The sequence below is a fragment of the Pelodiscus sinensis genome, chromosome 16 (assembly GCF_049634645.1).
Source record: "Pelodiscus sinensis isolate JC-2024 chromosome 16, ASM4963464v1, whole genome shotgun sequence".
In the NCBI taxonomy this organism is placed as follows: Eukaryota; Metazoa; Chordata; order Testudines; family Trionychidae; genus Pelodiscus; species Pelodiscus sinensis.
This window is the reverse complement of record NC_134726.1, coordinates 29140199-29164804: the sequence shown is the minus strand read 5'-3', so window position 1 is coordinate 29164804 and position 24606 is coordinate 29140199. Positions and strand designations below refer to the sequence as shown.

The following is a 24606-nucleotide window of genomic DNA, read 5'->3' as shown; positions in this document are numbered from 1 at the left end:
CTCCTACACTTCAGTTAGTCTATAAGGTGCCACAGGACTCCTCGTCGCTTTTGCAGATTCAGACTAACACGGCTACCCCTCTGACGGTTAATATAAGCATCTCTGGTCATATTGCATCTAGAATATTAATGAACACTAAAAATAGTTATTAAATATAAAGTTATTTGAGAGAGAGGTTTACAAGTACATCCTACTCTTTTATTAGACACTAAAGGCACTGAAATGGGGATATGAAGTTGGACTTCCTGCAAGCTCTCCTGTCCATCAGACCCAGTCTTGTCACTAGCTTTCAAAGAAAAGCTAGTGATGATTTAAAATAATAATGGAAGTGTTATTTAATGAAAAGTGAGAATTTTATTACAAACTTAGGATAATATTAGGGTTTCTGTTGACATTTGAAATTTGCTTTACTACCTTTTCTGAAATTAATCTAACACTATGCAGTGATTTTTTTTTTTTCAGAATTAGTTCAGATAGGCATTCTGTACCTGCTGATAGTTTCTGAGATTATGAATAAGCAGCTTTGCGATAGTTCAGGTTCAACACTTTAGGGTCAGATTTTGCAGTGACTTCCTCTTTAGGGGATTTTTTTCTCAGGTATATTGTCCCTTTGTAAACACAGTGACAGAGTACGTAGTTGAATGTACTGTAGTGATCATTATAAAAAATTACTGGGGGGCTGTTATTGACATTCTGGTGATCTATATATTAACCAACTATCTATACAGCAGCAAAAATTAAATTGTACATATCTACTTTCTAGGGAGAAGACCAACTGTCTGCTGTAACCTATGAATCTGACACAGAGATGGTGAGTTTTATCAGCAATGTGCTTTTTGTAAACACTTGAAAAAACTTCTCAGAATCTACTTCCACACAGCATATCCCAGTCATATCTACTGATTACTGATAGATACTTTAAAAAGTAGAACCGTATTGTACCAACAAAGAATTTGACATATGGAGGCTCCAGTAATTCTAAACATTACTGGGATTTCAAAATTCTGATGCTTATTTTGCAAATTACATTCAGTGAATTTCGCTATGCCATCAAGTTAAGAGACCCTAAGTTATCTGTGTAGTACGCTTTAGTTGAATTGAACAAGAAAGGGTTCTTCCATCTTTTAGAGCAGAGGTTCTCAACTCGTTTCAGTCCACGGACTACCAGGCCAATCAAAAAATTTTCGTGGACCACCTCCAGCACATGTAGCACAGGATGAATGACACAGCAATCGCTCAGCACGATGGTGGCAGCTACACTGACATTCAGAGCCTCAGACGGAAGTTACTGGAAACACAACCTAGTTGCTTCCTCGGTGACACTATGGATGACATGCCGCGTTTTTGTGAACATGGCATAAACCAGCCTAACGGCAGCGCCTGCTTATGCTGTGTGACTTTGGACAGTGTTCCTGTGGACCACCGAAAAAGTCACCATGGACCACCAGTTGAGAACCACATTTTTAGAGAATATTAACTCCCATTCTCCACCTGGTAATAGTCCTGCACTTCTAAGGACTTGCTGATTCCCACATTTAAGATGTACAAGTAAAACTCACATAATTGTTCAATAAATGAGCAAAAATAGGTAGCTTTGGCTATTAGTGTACACCATTGTGGGGCAACACCTTAATTGTAGTTTATTGTTTTGTTTTGGCACATACTTATTTCATTTGCTATAATCTGCTACAGTGACATTTGAACTTTGGTAAAACTAGACCAGTTGGAATAACTGTTGAATCCCTTTTCTTCTATATGTAGTCATGCATTACAATCCTGTATTTAGGAGAGTTCATATTGTTTTGTTAGACCTCATCTGATTCCTCATTAGAACTGGCTTTAGCTTCTGTTTTTCAGATAACTTGCTGAGATGTTTTAGTAATAGGAGAGTTTGACTGCAGAAAGCTTTTTTTATTTTTCTTCTAGAAACTGAAAAAGAAAACTCATAAACCCCCAAAGTCACCAAGTAAGTGAAGACACGAGGAAAAAAAGTTGGTAACATTGTCCTGAATGAGATTAATCTCCATCACCACCTTGAAAAGATGTCCAAAATAAGAACATCTATGATTCTCTATGGAATGTGAAACCTTCCCCTGTTTGAAAAAGTTATATCTTATAGCAAGAGAAATTTGATTTTCCTAGGATTTGGGTTGGAGTTTACAGTTTTCTGGAGATTCTTGTCCTGAGCACTAGCTGAGTAGTAATGCACTTTTCCCTTATGGTGGTAAGCAGTTTGCAGCTAAAAATTCCTGTTTGCCTTTTTATTTTATTGGAGAAAAGATGTTTCCTTTTCTGTTCCTGGGCAAAAAGAGATCCCCAAAGTTCTGGAGTCTAGAAGTACTGAAGTAGTGCATCCTAACATCCACTTGATTTAGTGGATTTCAAAGTATCTGAATCATGGAAGCTGTAGAAGTGTTTAAGCTATTCCATTCTTCAGTTAGTACTATAATTCCATGGTTAAGGAAATTGCCTCCTTTTTGTTGTCAGGGAATCTTTAATGTCTAAAAATTACAGATAAGACATTTTATATATTGTAAGTCCATTCACAGTAAAATGTCTAATGCTCAATTTCTCTTCCTGAAAGCTGTATTTCATACCTGTTTTTATCTGTTTTATAAATAGCATATAATATTTCTAAACAATGAATTTTTACGAGCTTTTGATGAGGTGCATTTCTTTCTTTGTACATACACCCTCCTCTTTCTGACCTATCTATAACTATGATCAATTTGCCTTAAAATAGCACTTTTATTCTATCATGGCCTTTGTGACATCACTTGTGACTAGTTTTATTGATGTCATGAAGGTTATGGCAAACTTGCACGCACAGAAATGCTCTCTTCTGTTCATCCATACAGGTTGTGTGTAGGATGTGCGTATCTGAGACGCTCATGTTAATACATCATTTCGGTGTATTAATTTAGGTGTGTATATTTCTTATGAGTGCACAGATGTGTTTAAAATGTACGCACAAATGTGTGTGTGTGTGTGTGTGTGTGTGTATACAGGCAGTCCCCGGGTTACGTACAAGATAGGGTCTGTAGGTTTGTTCTTAAGTTGAATCTGTATGTAAGTCGGAACTGGCGTCCACATTCAGCCGCTGCTGAAACTGACCAGCGGCTGACTACAGGAAGCCCGAGGCAGAGTTGCTCTGCCCCGGGCTTCCTGGAATCAGCCTCTGATCAGTTTCAACAGGCTGAATTTGGACGCCAGTTCCGACTTACATACAGATTCAACTTAAGAACCCCAGGCGTCCCCAAGTCAGCTGCTGCTGAAACTGATCAGCGGCTTATTCCAGGAAGCCTGGGGCAGATCAACTCTGCCTCGGGCTTCCTGTAGTCAGCGCTGGTCAGTTTCAGCAGCGGCTGACTTGGGGACGCCTGGGGCAGAGCAGCTGGGGTGCTGCCGGGTTGGTCCAGTAGCGCCCAGAGCGGCGCTGCGGGACCAACCGGCAGCGCCCCAGCTGCTCTACCACGGGCGTCCGGAGAAAAGCCTGGACTGCTGGGGGGGGGCATACTAGCTGCGCCCCCCTTCCCTCCCCAGCAGACCAGGGAGACGCGGGCGGGGGACCGAGACGCACCGCGGTCCCGCAGCCCGGGTCCTCCACGGCTTTGCTCCACGTCTCCCTGGTCTGCTGGAGCGTCTGGGCTGTCCGCTGCCCGCGTGCTCCGCGGCTTTGCTCCGCTTTGCTCCCCATCTCCCTGGTCTGTTGGTCTCCAGCAGACCAGGGAGACGGGGAGCAAAGCCGCGGAACACGCCGGCAGCGGGACAGCCGCGGTGCATCTAGGCTGCCCGCGTGCTCTGCGGCTTTGCTCCCCATCTCCCTGGTCTGCTGGAGACCAGCAGACCAGGGAGATGGGGAGCAAAGCCTCTGAGGACGCCGGCAGCGGGACAGCCGCGGCACGTCTGGGCTATTCGCTGCCCGCGTGCTCCCCGGCTTTGCTCCCCGTCTCTCTGGTCTGGGGAGACGAGGAGCAAAGCCGCGGAGCACGCGGGCAGCGGACAGCCCAGACGCGCCGCGACTGTCCCGCTGCCGGCATCCTCAGAGGCTTTGCTTCCCGTCTCGTTGGTCTGCTGGTCTCCAGCAGACTAGGGAGACGGGCAGCAAACCCCGTTCGTAACTGCGGATCCGACATAAGTCGGATCCGCGTAACTCGGGGACTGCCTGTGTGTGTGTGTGTGTGTGTGTGTGTGTGTGTACACACACACACACACACACAAGTCATATTCCTCTTTTTCTAAATTTACTTATCTTTGTAACAACTGTTTCTGGAAGGAAACTTACTTTGATGTGACTATATTCCACTTGCCTTTTTTGTTATTTGTAGGAAACTAATCATTTAAGATGTTATAAAATGTATTTTGATCATGCAGAAGACTGTACTAGGGATTATGTTCAAGCCGGAAAAAATTGTTTTGTGACATCAACTGCAATAATGCTACAGCGGGTATATTGCATCACTAAAATATTTTCTCTTGCCTTAGAATCTCCATATCTCTCTAGTACATATGTGTACCCTAAAAAGGCTGCAGTTTGGAGATCCTTGACGGGAACAGGAACCATACACCGTGAGAACCCAATGGCTAAAACACCAAGGCAGATGTGGCTAGGAACTCTGAAGCAAGGTATCAATATAGACATTCAATCCAGAATTGCATGTGAATTTCATAAAGTTTATAATGCAATTCTGGTTTAAGTTGGATGCATCTTCCATTCAGTCCAATATAACTTAATCTTGTTTACTCCAGGGTTGAAATTTGGTCTATCATAATATTTTATATTTAAAAGTTTTCTTAAAATAGTTTTGTTGTTTGATCAATATTTTCACAATTTTCTCTTCTGTGTTGAGAACCTTCAGGCTCTGGGATGCCTCCAAAAAGAAATGTATCCTTGATTAAATACCTACCTGGAATTTATTTTGCTTATATCTGGTTCCTTTATTAGGAATGAATTTGACTTACAAATTCTTGACAGTTTTTGATTTACTTGTTTCTAGTGGGTACTAGCATAGGCATCCAGAGCTTGCTCTGGGCTTTGCTGTTGCATTCAATTCACCCTAAATGAATGTACAGTTACCATTGTTTTTTCTTTTTCTCATTATTAGCAGGTATAAGCCAGCCTCTGAAATCAGATTTTGATGTGGGGCATGCATGGACTAATCTTTCCAGCAGCACTCCAGAATATCTAAAGGAAGCGCTAGGCATGAAAAAGCCAAAGCATGCTCGTTCTGCTAGCAATGGTGAGCTCAGAAATTAGGGCAGTAGTGTTTTGTTTCAGGTCCTGGTTTTGGTAAGGAAGCAGTTCCTCTAATTCCAACCCATAGAACAAACTCTCAAAGTGGTATCTGTGATCTGGCTGGTCACATGGTGTTAGCTCTCCTTGTTTCTAGCTCATGGGTGGATAATAACATGGCAGCTGTTCGCCAGGGTTAGACCCAGTGTACCGACACTATATTTACTTGCATGGCTGCAGGTTCTGGTGACTGCAGTTCCTGTTAGCTGTGGATCACCATTCACAGCCAATGGGAGCAGCAGGAAGCAGTGTGGACTGGAACACCGCTTCCCACAGCTTCCATTGGCCAGGAACAGCAATCCGCCGCCAACAGAAGATGCAATCGCCCATATCTGTAGCTGTGCAGGTAACTATGATTAACCCTGGCAAAGATCCAGCTCACACCTGTTCTAGCTGCCTGTCTGAAATTCTATCTAGAGATTACCTTTTGTTGTTTTTTTCTATAAAGTGTTTGATACATCATGTTACTCTGTAAAAATCAATTCCATTGTATGAGAAAATCAAAAGGAGCACACACACTTGAATATTGCTTTAACAATAAATTATTTTTCTTAAGTATGGTATGGATTTTGAAAGAGCTTTGTAAGTAGTTGGTTGCAGTATTTTCCCTTGTAGGGTCCCTTAGTTCCTCTTGTTTTTGTGTGGTTATTTCATACAACAGCTTGGGAGTGGGGGAAGGTTTTTTTGGGGGTTTTTTTTTGTTTAAAGAAAAAATGCCCCCCAAATCTGGCAGGGATTTCAGGTGCTGCTGCAGCAACTGATATTTTTTTCTATTTTTAATTAATTGTATTAATTGATAATCTGAAATTAATGCTCTGTAAGCATTATTTATTATCTATGAAATTATCATTCAGAAAAAGAAATGCCTGTTTCAGATTTCCTGTTGTTAAGGCTTTTCCTTAGTTTGTATATCTCTTTCTGTAGGTTACATCCCTGGAACACCTGACTACAAAGAAAAGGAAGACATGTATGATGAGATTATTGAACTGAAGAAGGTACAGTTGCTTTGTTATGTGAATAGTAAAAGTCCTGTATGCTGTCTCATTCATCTGGGGTACCTAGCCCTGACCAAATCAAAGGGGTATGAGCCTACATTTGGAAGAGCTTCTAAGCTTCTTCACTTCAGAAATGTAAGAACTGAACTGAAACCAGGCTTATTTAAAGAGATTTCATTTTGCTGGTGGTGTGACAGTCATTTCTTCTAGGTGTGGGAGGCCATGAAGTATAGACTGAACAAACCCCTACGTAGGCTTTGACAGGATATATTGGGGTTGGTTGCATTGCCACTTGAATTTCCATAGCAGCCCCTGATTATTTTTTTAATCATTAAAAGTCAACCTGTTGGGTCTATGTTAGGGTTGTTAATGGGTAACTGGTTACCTGGTAAACATCACCCTTAACGGGAGATGCTTATCAACAGCGTTCCATATAAGCTTTGTGGCAGAATAGCTTCACAAGTGATTAATCAGCCCCACCTAGTCAGAGGCTCAGGGCTCCCTGCAGGCAGTTGACAACTCCCAGCAGGGCAGTTGTGAAACTGGGCTGCCCTGTAGCAGAGGGAACACTGCTTACCAGGTAATGGTTAACGGGTACCTGGGAGCAGCCTGCAACGTGCCACAGACTGAAGGCTGTTCCAGCCCCATGGAGCTGCTAGCATCCAGCGCGTACAGGCTGTGGAGTCAGCAGCATTGCACAAGAGGGCCGGGTCACAGAAGTGGCAGCAGGGAAGGGGGAGGGCTGCCAGCACCTTTCCATCCTGTAGGAGGCTGCCAACTCCCAGCTTTCAAGCCTGCGCCTCCCCTTCCTTGCCCAACCCCTGTTAATCTGTAGTTAACTGGTTAAACGTTATGTTAACCAGTTAACTAATAAAATGAGATTTTATGTCCCTAGTCTATGTGTATATGAAGATGGGTGTTGGGTTTGACTTCCAGGCAAAGCTAAACCAGGCTCTTGGTTAGCAGGAGTAGGTGAGATGGAGGTACCAGAAAACCATTATTTTGCCTGTTCCGGTGGCTTCAAGAAAGTTGCCCTGCCTTTGAGGTCTCTTTTTTTTTTTTAACGCCCTCCTCCCTATACCTTGAAACCTCCCCTCTTAATCAGTCTTAATCCAATGGGATGGTCCTCGTCTTGCTTCTCCTTCATCATTAGTGCTGGCTGTTTTAATTGTGTTGTGCTTGGTGTCCAAGAGTGAGTTAATTGTAAAAGCTCACAGAGTGCCTTTGACTTTCTCCTGCCTGAAGCAAAATTTGTAGATGAAGTTGTGATTTTTGTTTGTTTGTGTTTTTTTCTATTTTAGACAATACAGGCTCAGAAAAGTGAGGGGGATCGGATGAAAACAAAGATCCGACGACTGGAGGAAGAGACTAATAGAAAGGATCGACAAATTGAGCAGCTGTTGGATCCTTCCAGGGTGAATCTTGTAACCTTTCCCAGTAGCATAGCTGACAGCAGGATGTTAGTTGGCAGTATTGGTGCAAGATGTTGGAAGTGGTTTGTTTGAATTTTTAGGGTCAAGCTGAAAAGTCAGCCTGTTGAGAGGCAGTAAGGGAAACTCAGTTCTAGTCACTCTTTTCCCTGTCTCAGACATGAAAAGTTTGAAACATGATTGCTCCTACTTGAATATGGTTTCTAAGTGCTTTCAGGGTAAGTGTGGAGCTTAGGAGGTAATACTAAGTCAGTCCTGCCCCTGCGCCCATCATATCTCTATTCTGAATATCTCACTTGTAGTAATGGTGAGCTTGCCTAAGACAGAGATACAACTGATACTTGTAGAAACCATTTCATATTTAGCTAGAAGCCACTTCATATAACAGAAGCCAGTTAAGTTTCTCGCTTCTGCACATACACTAGAAAGTTAACTGACCTTCACCAATGTGAGAAAGGCCAGGAGGATGGGCTGTTGGAATGTGTTAATGAACTATTTTGATCTGAAGCTCAAACTCCCTAAAAACCTGTTTCATTCTGTGCTGATAACAATTTCTCTTTGAAGTTTGTTTTGATGGAATGCCCTGGCATCAGACTTGTTTGGTTAAGAGTATAAAATACTAGGATTGATTGTATTAGCCAGCCTTACTGGGCCCGGCTCTGTTGGGACCACGTTTGGCTCACTTGGCTTTACTGATCAATAAAGCTGTCTGTTAGCTGCCTAAAACTGAGTGAGGCTTTTGCTTTGACATACCGGATGATTTCTGTTCTGTGTATCCAAGTTTGCTGTTCCAACTGGTCTGTTAACTGGAAGCACAAAATTCAATTCAAAGACAACTCCTATATCATATTTTATTCAGAAGAAACTAATGGTAATTTCTAATGGTAAATTTAAACCCACCTACTGAGGCTGTGTCTACACTGCAGTTTTTCCGGGATACCAGAGGTATCCCAGAAAAACTATGCCGCATCCAGGGAACTCATCTGCTCTTCTGAAATTTTTTTGGAAGCGCAGACATGGTTTTTTGGTATCCCTGTAAGCCTCGTTTTATGAGGAAGGAGGGATGTTCTAAAAAAGTGGTTTTTTTCTGACATTTGGCCCAGTGTAGACGGTCCAAATGTCGGAAAAGCCTCTTCCAAAAAAAGAAGCGGAAAAAGCTACACAAATTGCAGTTTGCAATTTGCGTAGCTTTTTCCGGCAGAACAGTGCAGTGTAGACATAGCCTAAGTTTTTTACCTGATGGTGGGTGCTATGTCCTGTGCACACCAAGTGTCAGTTATGACCCTGACTCCTCATCTGTAGAGTAGAAGGAAGACCAGTGAGTCCAGAAAAAGAAACACTTAGTCACTATTGTGATAGGTGGCATAGAAAATCCTTAAATAACTATAAGAACATATTTCTGGGCTAGAGGGTAGGAGGAAAATCTGCACAGAGAAAACTGCAGAAGAGCTTAACAAAACTAAGTTGATTTTGTTGTCTTTTGTTGTAGGGCTCTGATTTTGCCCAGCCTTTGACAGAGAAGAATGATACTAGATGGGTAATTGCTTCTTCACCTGCACCTTCAATTATCATTTTTCTCCTTTCCAGCTCAACCTTCAATGATAGAAGAATGTCCAAGATATAGAAGGAGACATTCAGTTTAATAAGGCAATCATATAAATTATGTCTTCATTAATCCTAGGACTTTGGAAAAAACCTTAAGAGGTCATGAAGTCCAATCCCCTGAACTCATTGCAGGAATAAGGACCATCTAAACCACCCCGACAAGTATCTAACCTGCTCTTAATTTCCACCATTGCAGATTCCACAACCTCCTTAAACAATTAACCACTCTGACACAACATTTCTTCTAATGTTCAACCTAAACCTCCCTTGCTACAATTTAAGCCCATTGCTTCTTATCCTATCATCAGAGGTTAAGGAGAATAATTGTTCTTACACCTCCTTGTAATAAACTTTTAGGCATTTGAAAACTGTTATGATATCCCCTCTCAGTGTATGTCTACACTGCAGACTTTTGTCAGAAAAACAGCCGTTTTTCCGACAAAACTTGAGTTACATCCACATTGCAATTGCGTTCTTTCGAAAGTAAATCAAAAGAACAGAAGAGTTTTTGTGACAGCGGTACTCCTTTTTCTTCTTCAAGAGATGTCCATGTTAGGTCAGTGCACTGCTGCCGAGCCTCAGATTGGAGATTTCATAGCAGTGTCCTTGGGGCTGCGCAGGCGTGCGCAAGCAGCCGGGTGTTGTTAGGTTGCAGGCATCACGCATGCACGATCCCCTCCCCTCACACTCCTTAGTTCCTTCTCTACCGTCTATGGCTACAGACAGACTCCGCAGTGCTCCCTAGCTTCTTTGCATCTACATGATTATACTTTTTAAAACCAGTTTAAGTTCATTATAATTGTTAATTAGTTAGTTTTAGATAAATAGATTGTTACTTCTTTAGTTTATATATGGAGAGAAAGAGAGAAAGAAATATTAATTAGTATTTATTTTCGACAAGATGGTTTATGTCGTCATTGGTTGACATATAATACTGATTTAGAAAATGTATTTTGCTTTTTTTGCCTTGCATTTACCAACAATTTGGATAATTCTACATTTATCACTGGATTCAATGTAAATCACACTAAACACATTTACCAAAGAATCTTAGAACATGAAATGTCTGCATTTCATGCAAATTCTACTGAAGCATATATTTTAAAAACTAACGAGATCTGTTAAGTTTATTTACAAGAAAGAAACTTGAAAACTTACAATGCAATCGTCAAATTATGCAAAGGATAATTGAAACGATACAATTAAAAGGAAAGCGAGGGCACAGCTACAGAGGAAGTGCAAATGAGGCAGCATATACATTACTCAACAAAAATGTATATGGAGTTACTTTTACTTATTAGTAAATTTGATCTGATATTAAAATACATATTGATGAGGTAGTAGAAAAAAGCATACGACGTCATGACACAAATGTGACTAAAAAGGGGCAAGGAAATCTGCAGGCGTTGTCCAAAACAACTGCCAATGAAGTTATTGATTCCATCACACTCATCTTAAAGAAAATGCTAGGTGATAAAATTAGAGATGCAGAAATGTTCAGCATACAAATAGATACAACGCAGGATATTAATGTTCACAATCAATGTTCGATTGTTATAAGATACGTGACAAATACTATCCACCAACACTTAGTGGCGGTAGTCAACTGTACGTCAACAGCTGGAAACGCATTGTGCGATTTAGTTTGCAATGCTTTAAAAAACCTGAATATCGATGTAAGGAAATGTATTGGTAACTCTACTGATGGAGCAGCCAATATGCAAGCTGAATATAATGAGTTTTCTGCATGGCTTTACAACGCTGCACCTGGGCAAACGCATATGTGGTGCTATGCACACGATTTGAACTTAATCATAAGTGAAATAACACAGATTACGATGGAAACTGTTCCTCTCTTCAGGATTATTAACACCTGTGCAGTTTTTCTCAGAGAATCGTACCTATGCATAAATGTGTGGTGCGAATTTAGTAAGATGAAGTATATTTCAGTTCTTGGACATACTCACTGGTGGGCGAAAGACAGAGCTTTAAGAAATTTTTTTGGCCCTTTTAACACTACAGATGTTACATTTTATTGTGATATATTACAAACTTTTTACAAAATTTCAGAATCCATTAAATTTAACAAAGATGTGCATCACGAAGCCAAAACTATTTTGGATTCTCTGATCTGTTTTGAAACAATAGTAACCACACAACTATTTTTACAGATTTTTTGAGCACGCTTCTCTTTTATCAGAATATTTACAGTCGAATAACATGTACATTATAAAAGCATATCAGATGATTGAAAGTACATCTGAAGAATTGTCTAAAATATCAAGAAATTTTGAACAAGTCCTTATTGCAGCTACAAAATTTGTAACATTGGCAAATGAAGAATTAGAAATCAGAAATGTAGACATGTTCATTGAAACATATTTTAAAGAAAAACAGACTAGAATACAAAAAAAGTTACCTGGGGAATTTGGTTCAAATGAAATGCTACAAAATGCAAAAGAAACTTATTGCATAAATGTGTATAATGTTACAATGGATAGAGTAGTCAGCAGTTTCAATATGAGGTATCTAAAATACCGCAGTCATTACACAGAATTTTCTTATTTGGATCCAAAGAATTTTGAAAATATTCTAAACAATCTCCCCTAAAATGCATTTGAAAAATTAAGTGAGTTGTTAAAAAAAATGTAGCAACACTATCTCAAAAGAAATATTGCAGACAAAGATGATGGATTTGGGAAGGAAATGGAGCAAATTCAGGTCAACTCTTACCGAAGATGTCTCAAATGACACTATTGAGAATAGTGACGATTGTGATGAAACTGCTCTCGAAAAATGTAAATCCTGCAAAAACTGCCTGCCATGTTGTTACCATGTTTTGGCCAAGTTTAATTTGCACATGCTGGCATATAGGCACGTCTTTCTAGCGTACAAATATGTCTTAACCTTGTCTGCAGTACAAATATGTCTTAACCTTGTCTGCAACCCAGGTATCCTGTGAGAGGTCTTTTTCAAAATTGAAGTATATTCTGAACAAATTGCGAAATTGTCTTACACAGTCACATCTTGAATCCTTCATGTTAATGTCATGCGAGAAGGACCTGCTGTCCGATATAAATAATGAGGATGTTATGAATGACTTAGTGTTGAAGAGTAAATTTTAAAAATATTCTTTGATGTGAAAAAGTGGGCCGTTCTCAACCCATTTCCCGGACCTATTTTGATTGCCAGTCCACCCCTGGGAATTACACCAAACTGAATGATTTTGTTGCAGACATTCTAAGAGGCAACAGTATGTAGCATTGATATCCGAAGGTCACACAATTTCAAGAACAGCATTACAGGCCACCTTAGACCCCCAATGACAAGGCTGCACATTCCACAGCAACATCAGTAGTAATGAGAAGGGCCTCGCAGTTTAGCTCCACTCCGTTCCCCAGGGAGATTCAAGCTACAGTAGATGATCTGCCCTTCAACAGCCAGAAGCTGTTTGCTGCCAACACTAATGAAACTCTTCACTCCATGAAGGACTTCAGAGTAGCACTGTGATCTCTTGGGATCCACAACCACGCTCCTAGAAGAAGGCAATATAGGTATTAGCCTTACCCCGAGGCCATATACACAGCATAACAATAGACAAGATCACCAGCAGCAGAACAGAGGCAGAAACCAATTACATTGCCCTTCCTCTACTAATTCTCAATAGTCCAGCAGCCCAACAAGCAAATGTGATCAGGTTGAGGGTCTGGAGAGCCTCTCACCTATTCCAACGCTTTCAATGCAAGCAATTCTCTTCCATCGTCGATTGTTGCCTTTCCTCAACAACTGGCAACGTATGACCTCCGATAGATGGATCCTGCAGATAATTGAAAAAGGCTATCTTATCCCTTTTGTGTCCATACCCCTTCTCCACCCCGCTTCCCTGTCCCTCTTCAGGGACCACTCTAAGGGTATGTCTAGACTACATGGCTCTATCGCCAGAGTCATGTAGATTAGTTTACTAGACATACCCAAACGAAGCGTCGATTTAAATAATCACCACTTCATTTAAATTAAAATGGCTGCCACGCTGAGCTGATCAGCTGTTTGTCGGCTCAGTGCGCTAGTCTGGACGCTCTGTGGTCGACATCAAAGGCTTTTGTCGACCGTCCCGTTATGTCTTGTGGGATGAGCCTCCTTCCACCCACCAGAACCATCCATCTCCATGATGACAGGTGCATCTTGTACAGGATGGGGCACCCATCTGCACCATCATACTTGCCAGGGCCTGTGGTCCAGCACTGACAAGAATCTGCACATAAACATCCTCAAACTGTAGGCAGTCAGGAACGCATGTGCCAAATTCCTCCCATTTTTCGCCAACAGACACATCAGACTGTACATAGACAATGTTGCAGCAATGTTTTACATAAATTGTCAGGGCGGAGCCCGATCTTGAGCACTCTGCACAAAGGCCATAGCACTTTGGAACTGGTGCCTGAAATACAACCCAATTATCACCTCGGTGCATCTTCCAGGCATCCTGAATACAATGGCATATTCACTCAGCAGAGCCTTTCCAGTCGAGCACGAGTGGCAAATGAACCCGCACATATTGGCGGACATCTTCCACCGACAGGGTCACCCTACCATAGATCATCTCCATGACACCAAGAGAAAAGCTGTGGCATCCAAAAAAAGCGGGGCAACCACAGCATGCATTGCGAGAGCTTTGCTGTCTCTCGAAGAGGTAGGCAAGCAAGCAGCAGAAGCAGAGAAACGGCTGTCCAGAGGGGTCCCTTTAAGCACGCAAGGCTCCGGCACCAGCACTCAGAAGCTACTAGTGACCTAAAGCCCTGGCTAAAGTGGTTCCGGGTTGCCTTTTATGTGAGAGAGTGTCCAATCAGTCTGGATGCTCTCTTTCGAAAAAGCAGATCGCTTTTGTGTGTGGACACTCCCTTTCCAAAGAAATTTTTTCAGAATATCTCTTCTGAAAAAAACCTTCTTTCGAAAGAAGCTTTCAGACTAGACATAGCCTCAGTCTTCTCTTTTTCTAGACTAAACAAACCCAATTCTTTCATTTTTCCCTATTGGTCATGTTTTCTAGATCTTTAATAATTTTTGTGGCTCTTCAATGGACTCTTTCCAATTTGTCCACATCCTTCCTGAAATGTTGTGTCCAGAACTGCACATAGTACTCTTCAGTTGAGGCCTAATCAGCGTGGAGTAGAACACAAGAAGTAATTCTTGTATCTTGCTTGCAACACTCTTGCTAATTCATTCCGGAATGATGTTTGGGTTTTTTGCAACAGTGTCACACTGTTAACTCGTATTTAAGTTGTGGTCTGCTAGGATTCGTACATCCCTTTCTGCAGTACTCCTTTCAAGGCAGTCCTTTCCCATTTTGTATGTGTGCAACTGATTGTTCCTTTCTAAGTGCAGTACTTTGTATTTGTCCTTATTTAATTTCATCCTGTTTACCTCAGATTTCTTCTGTTTGTCCAGATCATTTTGAATTATAATCCTATCCTCAAAAGCATTTGCTACTCCTTCCAGCTTGGTATCATCCGGAAACTTTATAAGTGCACTCTTTATTCAGTTATCTAAATCATTGATGAAGATATTGAACAGAACCAACACTGATCCTTGTGAAAGTCCACTCATGAACTTCCAGCATGACTGTGAACCATTTGGTAATTACTTTCTGGAAATGGTTCAGGGGCGGGGGACTGGACTCGATGACCTCTCGAGGTCCCTACCAGTCCTAGTATTCTATGATTCTGTGATTCTATATGAGACTGGACCAGAAGCCTAGTTATGTGAGACTGGACCAGTCTAGTTATTACCACACCTACCAGTACCCCTATCTATTTATTGTCAGATAAAAGATCAGTAATAAAGGCCTAGAATTAGCAGCAATTCAAAGAGCCTTTCCTCATCTTCAGGATCAATGTTTTGTATGAATGCATCCACTCATTCATAGCCCTGAATTTAGCAAGGTTGATGTACATTTTCACTCTCCCATCAGTTTTCCCACACTCCCAAACAAAGAATGGATGGGATTTTCAAGGGTTATGGTTTTGTTGAGTTATTGCATGAAATTGAATGAAGAAAAGTGCACAGTACTACACTTAGGGAGTGAAATTCAAATGCACAACCTCAAAATGGAAAGTAAATAGCCAGGCTGTAGTACTGCAGAAAAGAACCTGGTGGTTATAGGGGATCACAAATTGAAGATGAGCCAACAATGTGATGCAGTTTCCAAAAAGATAAGTAATCTGAAGCAAAGGAGAATTAGCTTAGATATTGGGAAACAATTCCTACTATAAAGATAGTTGAGAACTAGTATATATTACCAAGGGAGGTTATGGAATTCACCTCATTGGATGTTTTTAAGAACAGATAAGACAAACAGGTGTCAGGGATGGTCAAGGCATGTTTGATCCTGCCTCAGCACAGGAGGATGGACCAGTTGACATCTTGAGGTCCTTTCTAACCCTACATTTCTGACTTTATGTGTATGTATTAGTAGTGTTTTGCACACCGCTCTTAATGTAGTTATATATATTGTACCTTGATGTTTGTTATGCAGTAGGTTTAACTTGCTCTCTCTAAGGTTAGCATTAACGCTTATAGTTTGTTTTGTCCGGTTATGTATTAGGCAGGAGATTCTGAGATTTTTCTGGAACTAACGAGCTGTGTTTGTTCCTTTTGGGTAGGTAATCAATGGACTGAAGCAAAAGATTCTCAAGCTGGAACAGCAATGCAAAGAGAAAGACAACACTATCAAGTATGGCTCTTTGGAGGGGCAAGGAAATATATTGGACAAGATGGGGAAGGAATTGGACATCCATTTTCTTCTCAAGCTAGAGTCTCTGACTCCTTGAGAAAGATAAATTAAGCCATAACCACAAGTGACTCTTGCTACATACTTCCCAGATATTTTAAACCATTATGGTTCATTCCTTCTTTTTCCCAGGTGTCCTGAAGTTACTGTCATATTCTTCCATTTTCAGCAAATTCCAGACAGATGTGAAGACCACTAATTTGGAAGAGATGAGGATTGCTATGGAGACCTACTATGAGGAGGTATATCTGGTGAAGCCCTGGCTGGTGTAAACAGGAAGGAGAGGTTCAGTTATTCAACAGTTTTATGCTTGTTTCTGCACCTGTCTGTGTGTGAATGTCAAATATGTATATATTAAGCACCAATTACATGTACTTGTACAGGGCATCCCCACTGTAAGTCGCCCTAGCATACATCCGTTCTGCACTAAAGTCGTTGATGCTGTAGGAACTGATGCGTTGTATGTCCTCCCATTCCCCACTCTTAAGTCATGCCAAAAAACAAAAAACAAAAACCAATTTGTGCAAATGGAAGTCAGCTGTAGGAAAAAAATTTCCTGCTTTAAGTTGTTTTGCTATACGTTCCAAAAATCTTGGACTTATAGCGAAAGGCTTGCTGTAAAAAAGGAAAAACCTTTTTTTAATTAAACAAGAAAAGTAATGAAACTAATGGCTATGTCTACACTGGCCAGTCTTGCGCAAGAACGTATGCAAATGAGGCACGGCGATGAATATCGCCACGCCTCATTTGCATACTTACTGAGCTGCCATTTTGCGCAAAAAAACCCTCTTGCACAAGAGGAAAGGCAAAGGCACAGAATGAGCTCAAACTAGCTACCGGAATAAAGGGAAACAAGAAGACTTTTTATAAATACATTAGAAACAAGAGAAAGACCAAGGAGGCCCACTGGTCAGTGAGGCTGGAGAAACAGTAACAGGAAACTTGGAAATGGCAGAGATGCTCAATGACTTCTTTGTTTCGGTCTTCACCGAGAAGTCTGAAGGAACGCCTAACATAGTGAATGCTAGTGGGAAGGGGGTAATTTTAGAAGGTAAAATAAAAAAGAACAAGTTAAAAATCACTTAGAAAAGTTAGATGCCTGCAAGTCACCAGGGCCTGATGAAATGCATCCTAGAATACTCAAGGAGCTGATAGCTAGAGGCTCAGTTACCTCCTATATCATCTTTGGAAAATCATGGGAGACAGGAGAGATTCCATAGGACTGGAAAAGGGCAAATATAGTGCCCATCTATAAAAAGGGAAATAAGAACAACCCAGGAAACTACAGACCAGTTAGTTTAACTTCTGTGCCAGGGAAGATAATGGAGCAAGTAATTAAGGAAATCGTCTGTAAACACGTGGAAGGTGGCAAGGTGATAGGGAACAGCCAGCATGGATTTGTAAAGAACAAATCGTGTCAAACCAATCTGATAGCTTTCTTTAATAGGATAATGAGTCTTGTGGATAAGGGAGAAGCTGTGGATGTGGTATACCTAGACTTTAGTAAGGCGTTTGATACAGTCTCGCATGATATTCTTATCAATAAACTAGGTAAATACAACTTAGATTGGGCTACTATAAGGTGGGTGCATAACTGGCTGGATAACCGTACTCAGAGAGTTGTTATTAATGGTTCACAATCCTGCTGAAAAGGCATAACAAGTGAGGTTCCGCAGGGATCTGTTTTGGGACCCGCTCTGTTCAATATCTTCATCAACGATTTAGATATTGGTATAGAAAGTACGCTTATTAAGTTTGCAGATGATACCAAGCTGGGAGGGGTTGTGACTAATCTGCAGGATAGGGTCATAATTCAAAATGACCTGGACAAATTGGAGAAATGGTCTGAGGTAAACAGGATGAAGTTTAATAAAGACAAATGCAAAGTGCTCCACTTAGGAAGGAACAATCAGTTTCATACATACAGAATGGGAAGCGACTGTCTTGGGAGGAGTACGGCAGAAAGGGATCTAGGGGTTATAGTGGACCACAAGTTGAATATGAGTCAGCAGTATGATGCCATTGCAAAGAAAGCAAACATGATTCTAGGATGCATTAACAGGTGTATTGTGAGCAAGACACGAGAAGGCATTCTTCCGCTCTACTCTGCTCTGGTTAGGCCTCAGGTGGAGTATTGTGTTCAGTTCTGGGCACCGCATTTCATGATAGCAGTTTTCAGATATCTAAAAGTGTGTCATAAGGAGGAGGGAGAAAACTTGTTCATCTTGGCCTCTGAGGATAGAACAAGAAGCAATGGGCTTAAACTGCAGCAAGGGAGGTTTAGGTTGGACATTAGGAAAAAGTTCCTAACTGTCAGAGTGGTCAAACACTGGAATAAATTGCTCAGGGAGGTTGTGGAATCCCCATCTTTGGAGATATTTAAGAGTAGGTTAGATAAATGTCTATTAGGGTTGGTCTAGACAGTATTTGGTCCTGCCATGAGGGCAGGGAACTGGACTCGATGACCTCTTGAGGTCCCTTCCAGTCCTAGTATTCTATGATTAAGAGCTGTTCTGCCTGAAAATAAGTGGCAGAACAGCTCTTGCGCAAGCGGGGATTTTTGCGCAAGAAGGAGCAATGCAGACTGCACCTTCTTGTGCAAAAGCCCCTTGCGCAAAATGGCAACTCGTTAGGTAGCTCATTAGGTATGCAGTGAGGCATGGCGATATTCATTGCTGCACCGCATTTGCATATTTTCTTGCACAAGACTGGCCAGTGTAGGCAAGACTGTCCAGTGTAGACGTAGCCATACAGTATTCAGTGTTGAGCACAGCATCTATATTGATGCCCGTAAGTCTATATACTCTTTATTTTTGGCTATGGCATTATAATTTGTGTTAATGCCAAAAGGATCTAACTTTTATTTTCACCATGTAGAAGGTTAGTATTCTGAGTTTTCCAACAGCTAAATCTTTTTGGTGCCAGCTATGTGTGCCCATTAATTCAGTCTGTCTTTTTATATTTCAGATTCATCGTCTCCAAACCCTGCTGGCAAAATCTGAGGATCTGGGGAAAAAGTATGTTTATTTCTTTTGGGACATGAGCATGTTTTATATATTTTGAGTATATAATGTGTATACTAAAATAACTGATGGAAAACAATTGCATGTAAATTGTTGTTTGTGTCATAATTTAGCTACTGTTGGATTTGCTTTTCCACGCTCCCTCTGTTGGCTTCACAGTGCACGTCACACCCCTATTGCTTCGACAGTAGAGCTATCACTCTGAATTGATGGGCTTTTAATGAGGAAAACAAAAGCCATCTATCTCAATTAGAGTTTTAAATTCACATTCTGTATCACCAAAATTGGATCCCCCTGAAGAGACACTAAATCAAAAGAATATTCTCACTGTCAAACAAAATAAAGAAATACATGTTTAATTAACCAGGAAACCAAATATTAACGGTGTTTGAAAACCAGGCAAAAGATTTTAAAGCAGAGTCATTGAAAGCTCCTAAAAGAATTTCTAGCATTTATTCCTCATGAAAGAAAATCCATTTCATTGCTCTGAAAAATTGAACCACTTCTACTAGCAGCAATACATATGTAGAAATTGTTGGATATTTGATTCTTGCACATTTAAGTCTCTTATGTAGACCGCTCTAGACTGTATGCTACAAAGTGCTTTTGGTGTGAAAATAATTCTATAGCACAGAGCCTGCAGTATGACTGACACTGAATAATGATAGCAGTTAGGCGGTGTCAGGATGTTTTAGAAATGGGACATAGTCAGAGCAGTGTCTCTTTGGGATATGTTTAGTTGTATGATTGCTGTTCACCTAGTCAACCCCCCAAGTTTGCTTTGCTTTAGCTGAATCAAAGCTAGCTCAAGTAATAATAGCTGTGCAGCCGCAGCAGCCTGAGCACAAGCTAGCATGGGCATGAGCATGGACTAGCCCATACCTGGGCAAAATACCCTTCACTGGCCAGATCTGGGCTTCCAAGCTGCCAGATCTGGCCCACAGACACAGTGGGGAACCTCAGGCAGACTCCCTGCCTGCCCCCCATGTGCTGCTGAGAGAAGCTGCTGTGGGGCTGTTTGAACAGCTGTGAGTCTGGGGAAGGGAAGAGATGCTTCGTGCACGGCTCCTGCCCCAGCACAATCCCATTGTCCGGTTTCCTCCCTGCTTCTCTCAGGCCCCTAGCTCTTCAAAGACCATGTGGCCCCTGCAGCCAGTGCAGGAGTGGGGCACGCAGGTAGTCTGCTTGAGGTGCCTCTGGCACCCCAACTCTCTGTCCTCCATCCCACATAACCTAAACCCTCTACCTCCAGATCCTGCACCTGAATCCCCTGCCCCATATCACAACGCAAACCCCTGCACTCCCTCCTGTTCCCAAGTCCCCTGCCCCAAGTCATAACCCCCTCCTGCCTTAGGTTTCAGCCCAAATCCCTCCACCCCCTCCTGCAGCTGCAAACCTCCACCCCCTCCCAAGGTTACAAACCTCCTAGACCCTACGCTTTCTCCATTAATATGGAAGAGTGTGGTCCTTGACCATTTTCCAAATTCTTGAAGTGGCCCTCCACATGAAAAATTATTACCCATCCCTGAACTAGCCACTCAAGTATATATCCAGAATCCTGGACATGGGTGTACTCCAGAAGCTTCTGCAGATACACTGCTACTGTTACTCAAGCTAGCTTTGATCTAGGACAGGTACCCAGATCAAAGATAGCTCACATATTCCTACATGATCTACAGTCACATCTAATTGCAATGTAGACATACCCTTAGGCCAGTTTACTAATGCTTGTCCCTGATGGACCAAGGATCAAGAGGAGATGAAGGCTGGGCAAAACATGCTGTACTGAGTCTAAAAACATAAAGGCAAGTATAAAAGATTAATATACAGCGTGGTAGAGAATTATTAATAATAAATATTACAGCATTAAAATTAGACATTGATCTGAACCATAGTTCTGGGCCAAGTATTTGAGGAAAATTCAGATCCAAATCCCAACTTTGCAGGCCAGGCACATCTCTAATTACAATAAATAAAAATACCAATATGATACACCTGCCCTGTAAACTAAGAATCAATAGAACTGAATTATAATCATGTAATCATCAGGATTATAATAGGCGGGTTATAAAAATAGGATTAGAGTAGTGTGCGGTTGTAGGTCATGCTTGAGGTTAATTGCTAAATGGTGTGGAGGAAACCTGCATAATGACTGCTTCCACTTTATCTAAATATAGATAGCCCTGTTAATCTCATTAAAAATTAAAAGGAAAAAATCAAGACAGCAAACTAACTTGTAAGTGGAGGATGTGAGCACATCATACCCTCCTGGCCACTACCCAAAAGGATGTGTTTCTCCAACATGGCATATTAGGAGAAGTATGAAGGAGATATTCTGAAGGAATCTGTATTCTCAGAACAGTTCTAATCTGTAAATTAAAAATTGTCCAGATGACATCCTAGGAGATTATAGACATGATGATAACGATTATGAGCAATGACGAAAGCTACCATGAAGATGACAGAGAAAGGTCTGTACAGTAGGATGAAGACAGGAATTTTATGGAGCTCAAGGTTGCTTTCAAGTATGTAGTGTAAAATGTAATTTAATCTTACCATAAACGTAAGTAACATTAGAGTAAAATTACATTTAGAAAGCAAAGTTAGTGTCTGAGTATGGAAGGTTGAGTTAATCTGACCACCTGAATCATGAAGGCTGAGTAGTGGTTAGACAGGAAGGATAATGTTCTGCTGAAAATGATATCTCAATATTTCAGAGTCTGTTTGTGTTTTCTTGTATGAAACACAATGGGCCATTTTAATTCCTGACATGAGTGTATTAAAATCAATGCAATTCCACCAGATTGTGTATGGATACTACTGTATGGCTATATCTACACTACAGAGTTTTAAAGCTCTGCCATGTCCAAGGAACATGCTTTTCTGAAAAATTGTTGGAAAAGCAGACATGTTTTTTCGGCATCCCTGTAAACCTCATTCTACGTGGAAGAAGACATGCTACGAAAGAGGTTTTTTTCCTGACATTTGGCCCCATGTAAACAGACCGAATGTCAGAAAAGCCTCTTTTGGAAGAAAAGCCGGAAAAGATACGCAAATTGTGGTTTGCAATTTGTGTATCTTTTTCCGACTTTTCCCTGAAGTGTAGACATAGCCCATGTTCCTTCTATTCTCCTGTTCTGTCATTTGTGGTTGATTAAAAACTGGAATTTAATTTGTCACTATTAAAAATATTTCATTTTTTTTTTGGCTCAGGCATGCAATGAGTTAATGAAGTAGGCTTTCCATGCTGAAGGATATGAAATTCAGTTCAAGTTATAGGTGAAAATGAGTCATCAGAACTCCTTTTAGTCCTCATTTATGCACGGCCCCAGAAACAATGGTCAGGACAGTCTTTGCCAACTGCATGACTGGCAGCCTTTACTCACAAGGCCAAGAGCTGGAATAGCAAATGATGCGGAAGGTCAGAACTATGTTGCAAGGTGCCTGCCTAGATTGTTCAGTGTCAACTTAGCATGCTTAGTCTCTCCTTTCCTGATTCTTAATTTTCTTGCCTTTTAGAACTATACAATGTAAATCTTTAAAGTACATTTTGGCTCTCTTGAGCAGGGTGCATAAAAAGGACTGGGCAGTTTTCATTTCTCTAGAAATAAGTATATCGCTCCAGCATCAAAGGGTGTGGTTTCCTTCTGTTGACAAAGTTAAAAAACCTTCAGCTCCTCAGTATGGTTCACTCCACAAAATCTGGCACTCTGTGATTGTTTAACTAGACAGCTGCTTGAAATAATGGGCATTTATTGATGCAGGTACCATTTCTTTCATCTTCCCATTTTTCTCTCTGGGACAGTTTTATTAAAAAAAAAAAAAACCTTGCTTGTTTGGTTGGTTGTTTTAACTTTGTTTCCCATAGTAGACCCCTTAAGAGCGAGTTGTCCCCAGCTTTTCATACTGTATGCCTTATCCATGACGGTCTTCCCTTCTCCAGTAGGCTGCCATAGTGACTGTGTTCCAGTGCACAGAGAGATGTGGCATCTTCACAAACTGTTTTATCTGTTGGCCATTGTGACTGGCATTTGGTCATGACAGGGCTTGGTCAATTCATTAAGCCTCTCATCATTGTTTGAGAAGTTGCTTTGTAACCTGGGTCTCCTCTATAGCAGTGCAGAGTAGCTGTTCCACATCATCAGAAATTCTGTAGTGGGAACAAACTTTACAACCATTTCTAATGGCAGTTGAGTTACCCACAGTACTTACAGTAGAATAATCAAGTTCTGGAAGTTTTGAACGCATTGTAGTCTCTGACTTGTTTGTTTCCTGATGTTTCCACCACACTGCTGTTGTCTTCATGCCCTGTCTGTTTCTCATCTAGTGTTGATTTCAGTGTTTCTTTATAAGTGGAGAGAGAAGCTTAGCAGAGGACTTCCTTTAGAGGAAAAAGAGCATCTGTTAACTGAATGCTGCACCATAACATGTCTGAAAATATAGCTTCTTACTTAGAAATTTCTTGTAATGCATTTGCTCCTTCCCAAATGCATCCTTCTCTCTCCTAGTCTTACCCATCACAAAGATAGCCTCCCCAATTATCACCTCTAATATCATTAGCTCACAGACATTTACCTCCCCCCCCATCCTCCTTCTGTTCTGAAATTTGATTTGTCCTTTTCATATGTGTTCATTTTTTTGATCGTATCCTTTTGTATATATGGTTGTGCCAATTTTCTTCCACTATTTGATCTGAGGAAGTGGGTCTGGCCCACGAAAGCTCATCACCTAATAAACCATCTTGTTAGTCTTTAAAGTGCTACATAGTCCTGTTTTTTGTTTCAGCTACACTAGACTAACACAGCTACATTTCTATCACTATTCTAAATCCAGTCTGCTGGTTTATTGCATGTGGAGGGGTTTCTCATTTATTTGTAACTAGCAAAAGTACTGGGTGTCGTCCGGGGAAAATATAGTAAAAGGTATGATGAATGAAGTACATAGCATATTTTCTTGGGAATACTTTTCTCTTATATATTATTTTAAGAAATTAACATAGCTAGTGATGTTCTTACAAAACACAGTTACATTTATCTCATTTCTTGATGATAAAAGGTGTGGTGAATGAATTACGTAAAGTACATTAACATAACATTTTATTGGAAATACTTGTTCTGCTATCATAGGGAAAGGATCTGGTAGTTGCTGTTTGTGACATGCTTAACAGAAGAGTCCAGCAAATGCCTATGATCAGGCGCTACTAAAAGCAAATTAATGGCCCAGTTGGGGTTCTGGGAGAACCGATTTTGAGATATAACCAATCCAGTTATTTAAGTGAGGAAATCAGTAGTATCTGTGGAAAATTTTGTGTTTCTACAATCAGGTGCTACTAAAAGCTAATTATCAATGGGCCCAATGGGGCAACCGATTTCGAGATATAACCAATCCAATAATTTAAGTTTGGAAATCAGTAGTATCCGTGCAAAACTTGGTGTTTCTAGCTCTTGCCGTTTCAGAGATCTTTTGGGACAGA

At 41.0% G+C, this 24606-nt stretch overlaps 1 protein-coding gene across 7 annotated transcripts in view; it reads left to right on the top strand.

Annotated features, from left to right (window-relative positions):
- Window positions 1-24606, top strand: part of IQCE (IQ motif containing E) — a 59035-nt gene that overhangs the window by 3292 nt on the left and 31137 nt on the right. For 3 of the 7 annotated variants that reach the window (XM_006112886.3, XM_006112885.3, XM_006112884.3), the window contains exons 2-11: window positions 764-811; window positions 1927-1966; window positions 4486-4626; window positions 5106-5240; window positions 6218-6288; window positions 7590-7703; window positions 9208-9255; window positions 15983-16053; window positions 16280-16352; window positions 19078-19127. In XM_006112886.3, coding sequence (XP_006112948.2) covers window positions 764-811; window positions 1927-1966; window positions 4486-4626; window positions 5106-5240; window positions 6218-6288; window positions 7590-7703; window positions 9208-9255; window positions 15983-16053; window positions 16280-16352; window positions 19078-19127 — 791 coding nt within the window. Of the gene's footprint in view, window positions 1-763; window positions 812-1926; window positions 1992-2858; window positions 2925-4485; window positions 4627-5105; window positions 5241-6217; window positions 6289-7589; window positions 7704-9207; window positions 9256-15982; window positions 16054-16279; window positions 16353-19077; window positions 19128-24606 lie in introns of those variants that run through there. The other 4 variants (XM_025178923.2, XM_075899607.1, XM_075899609.1 and 1 more) reach the window with 4 other exon arrangements.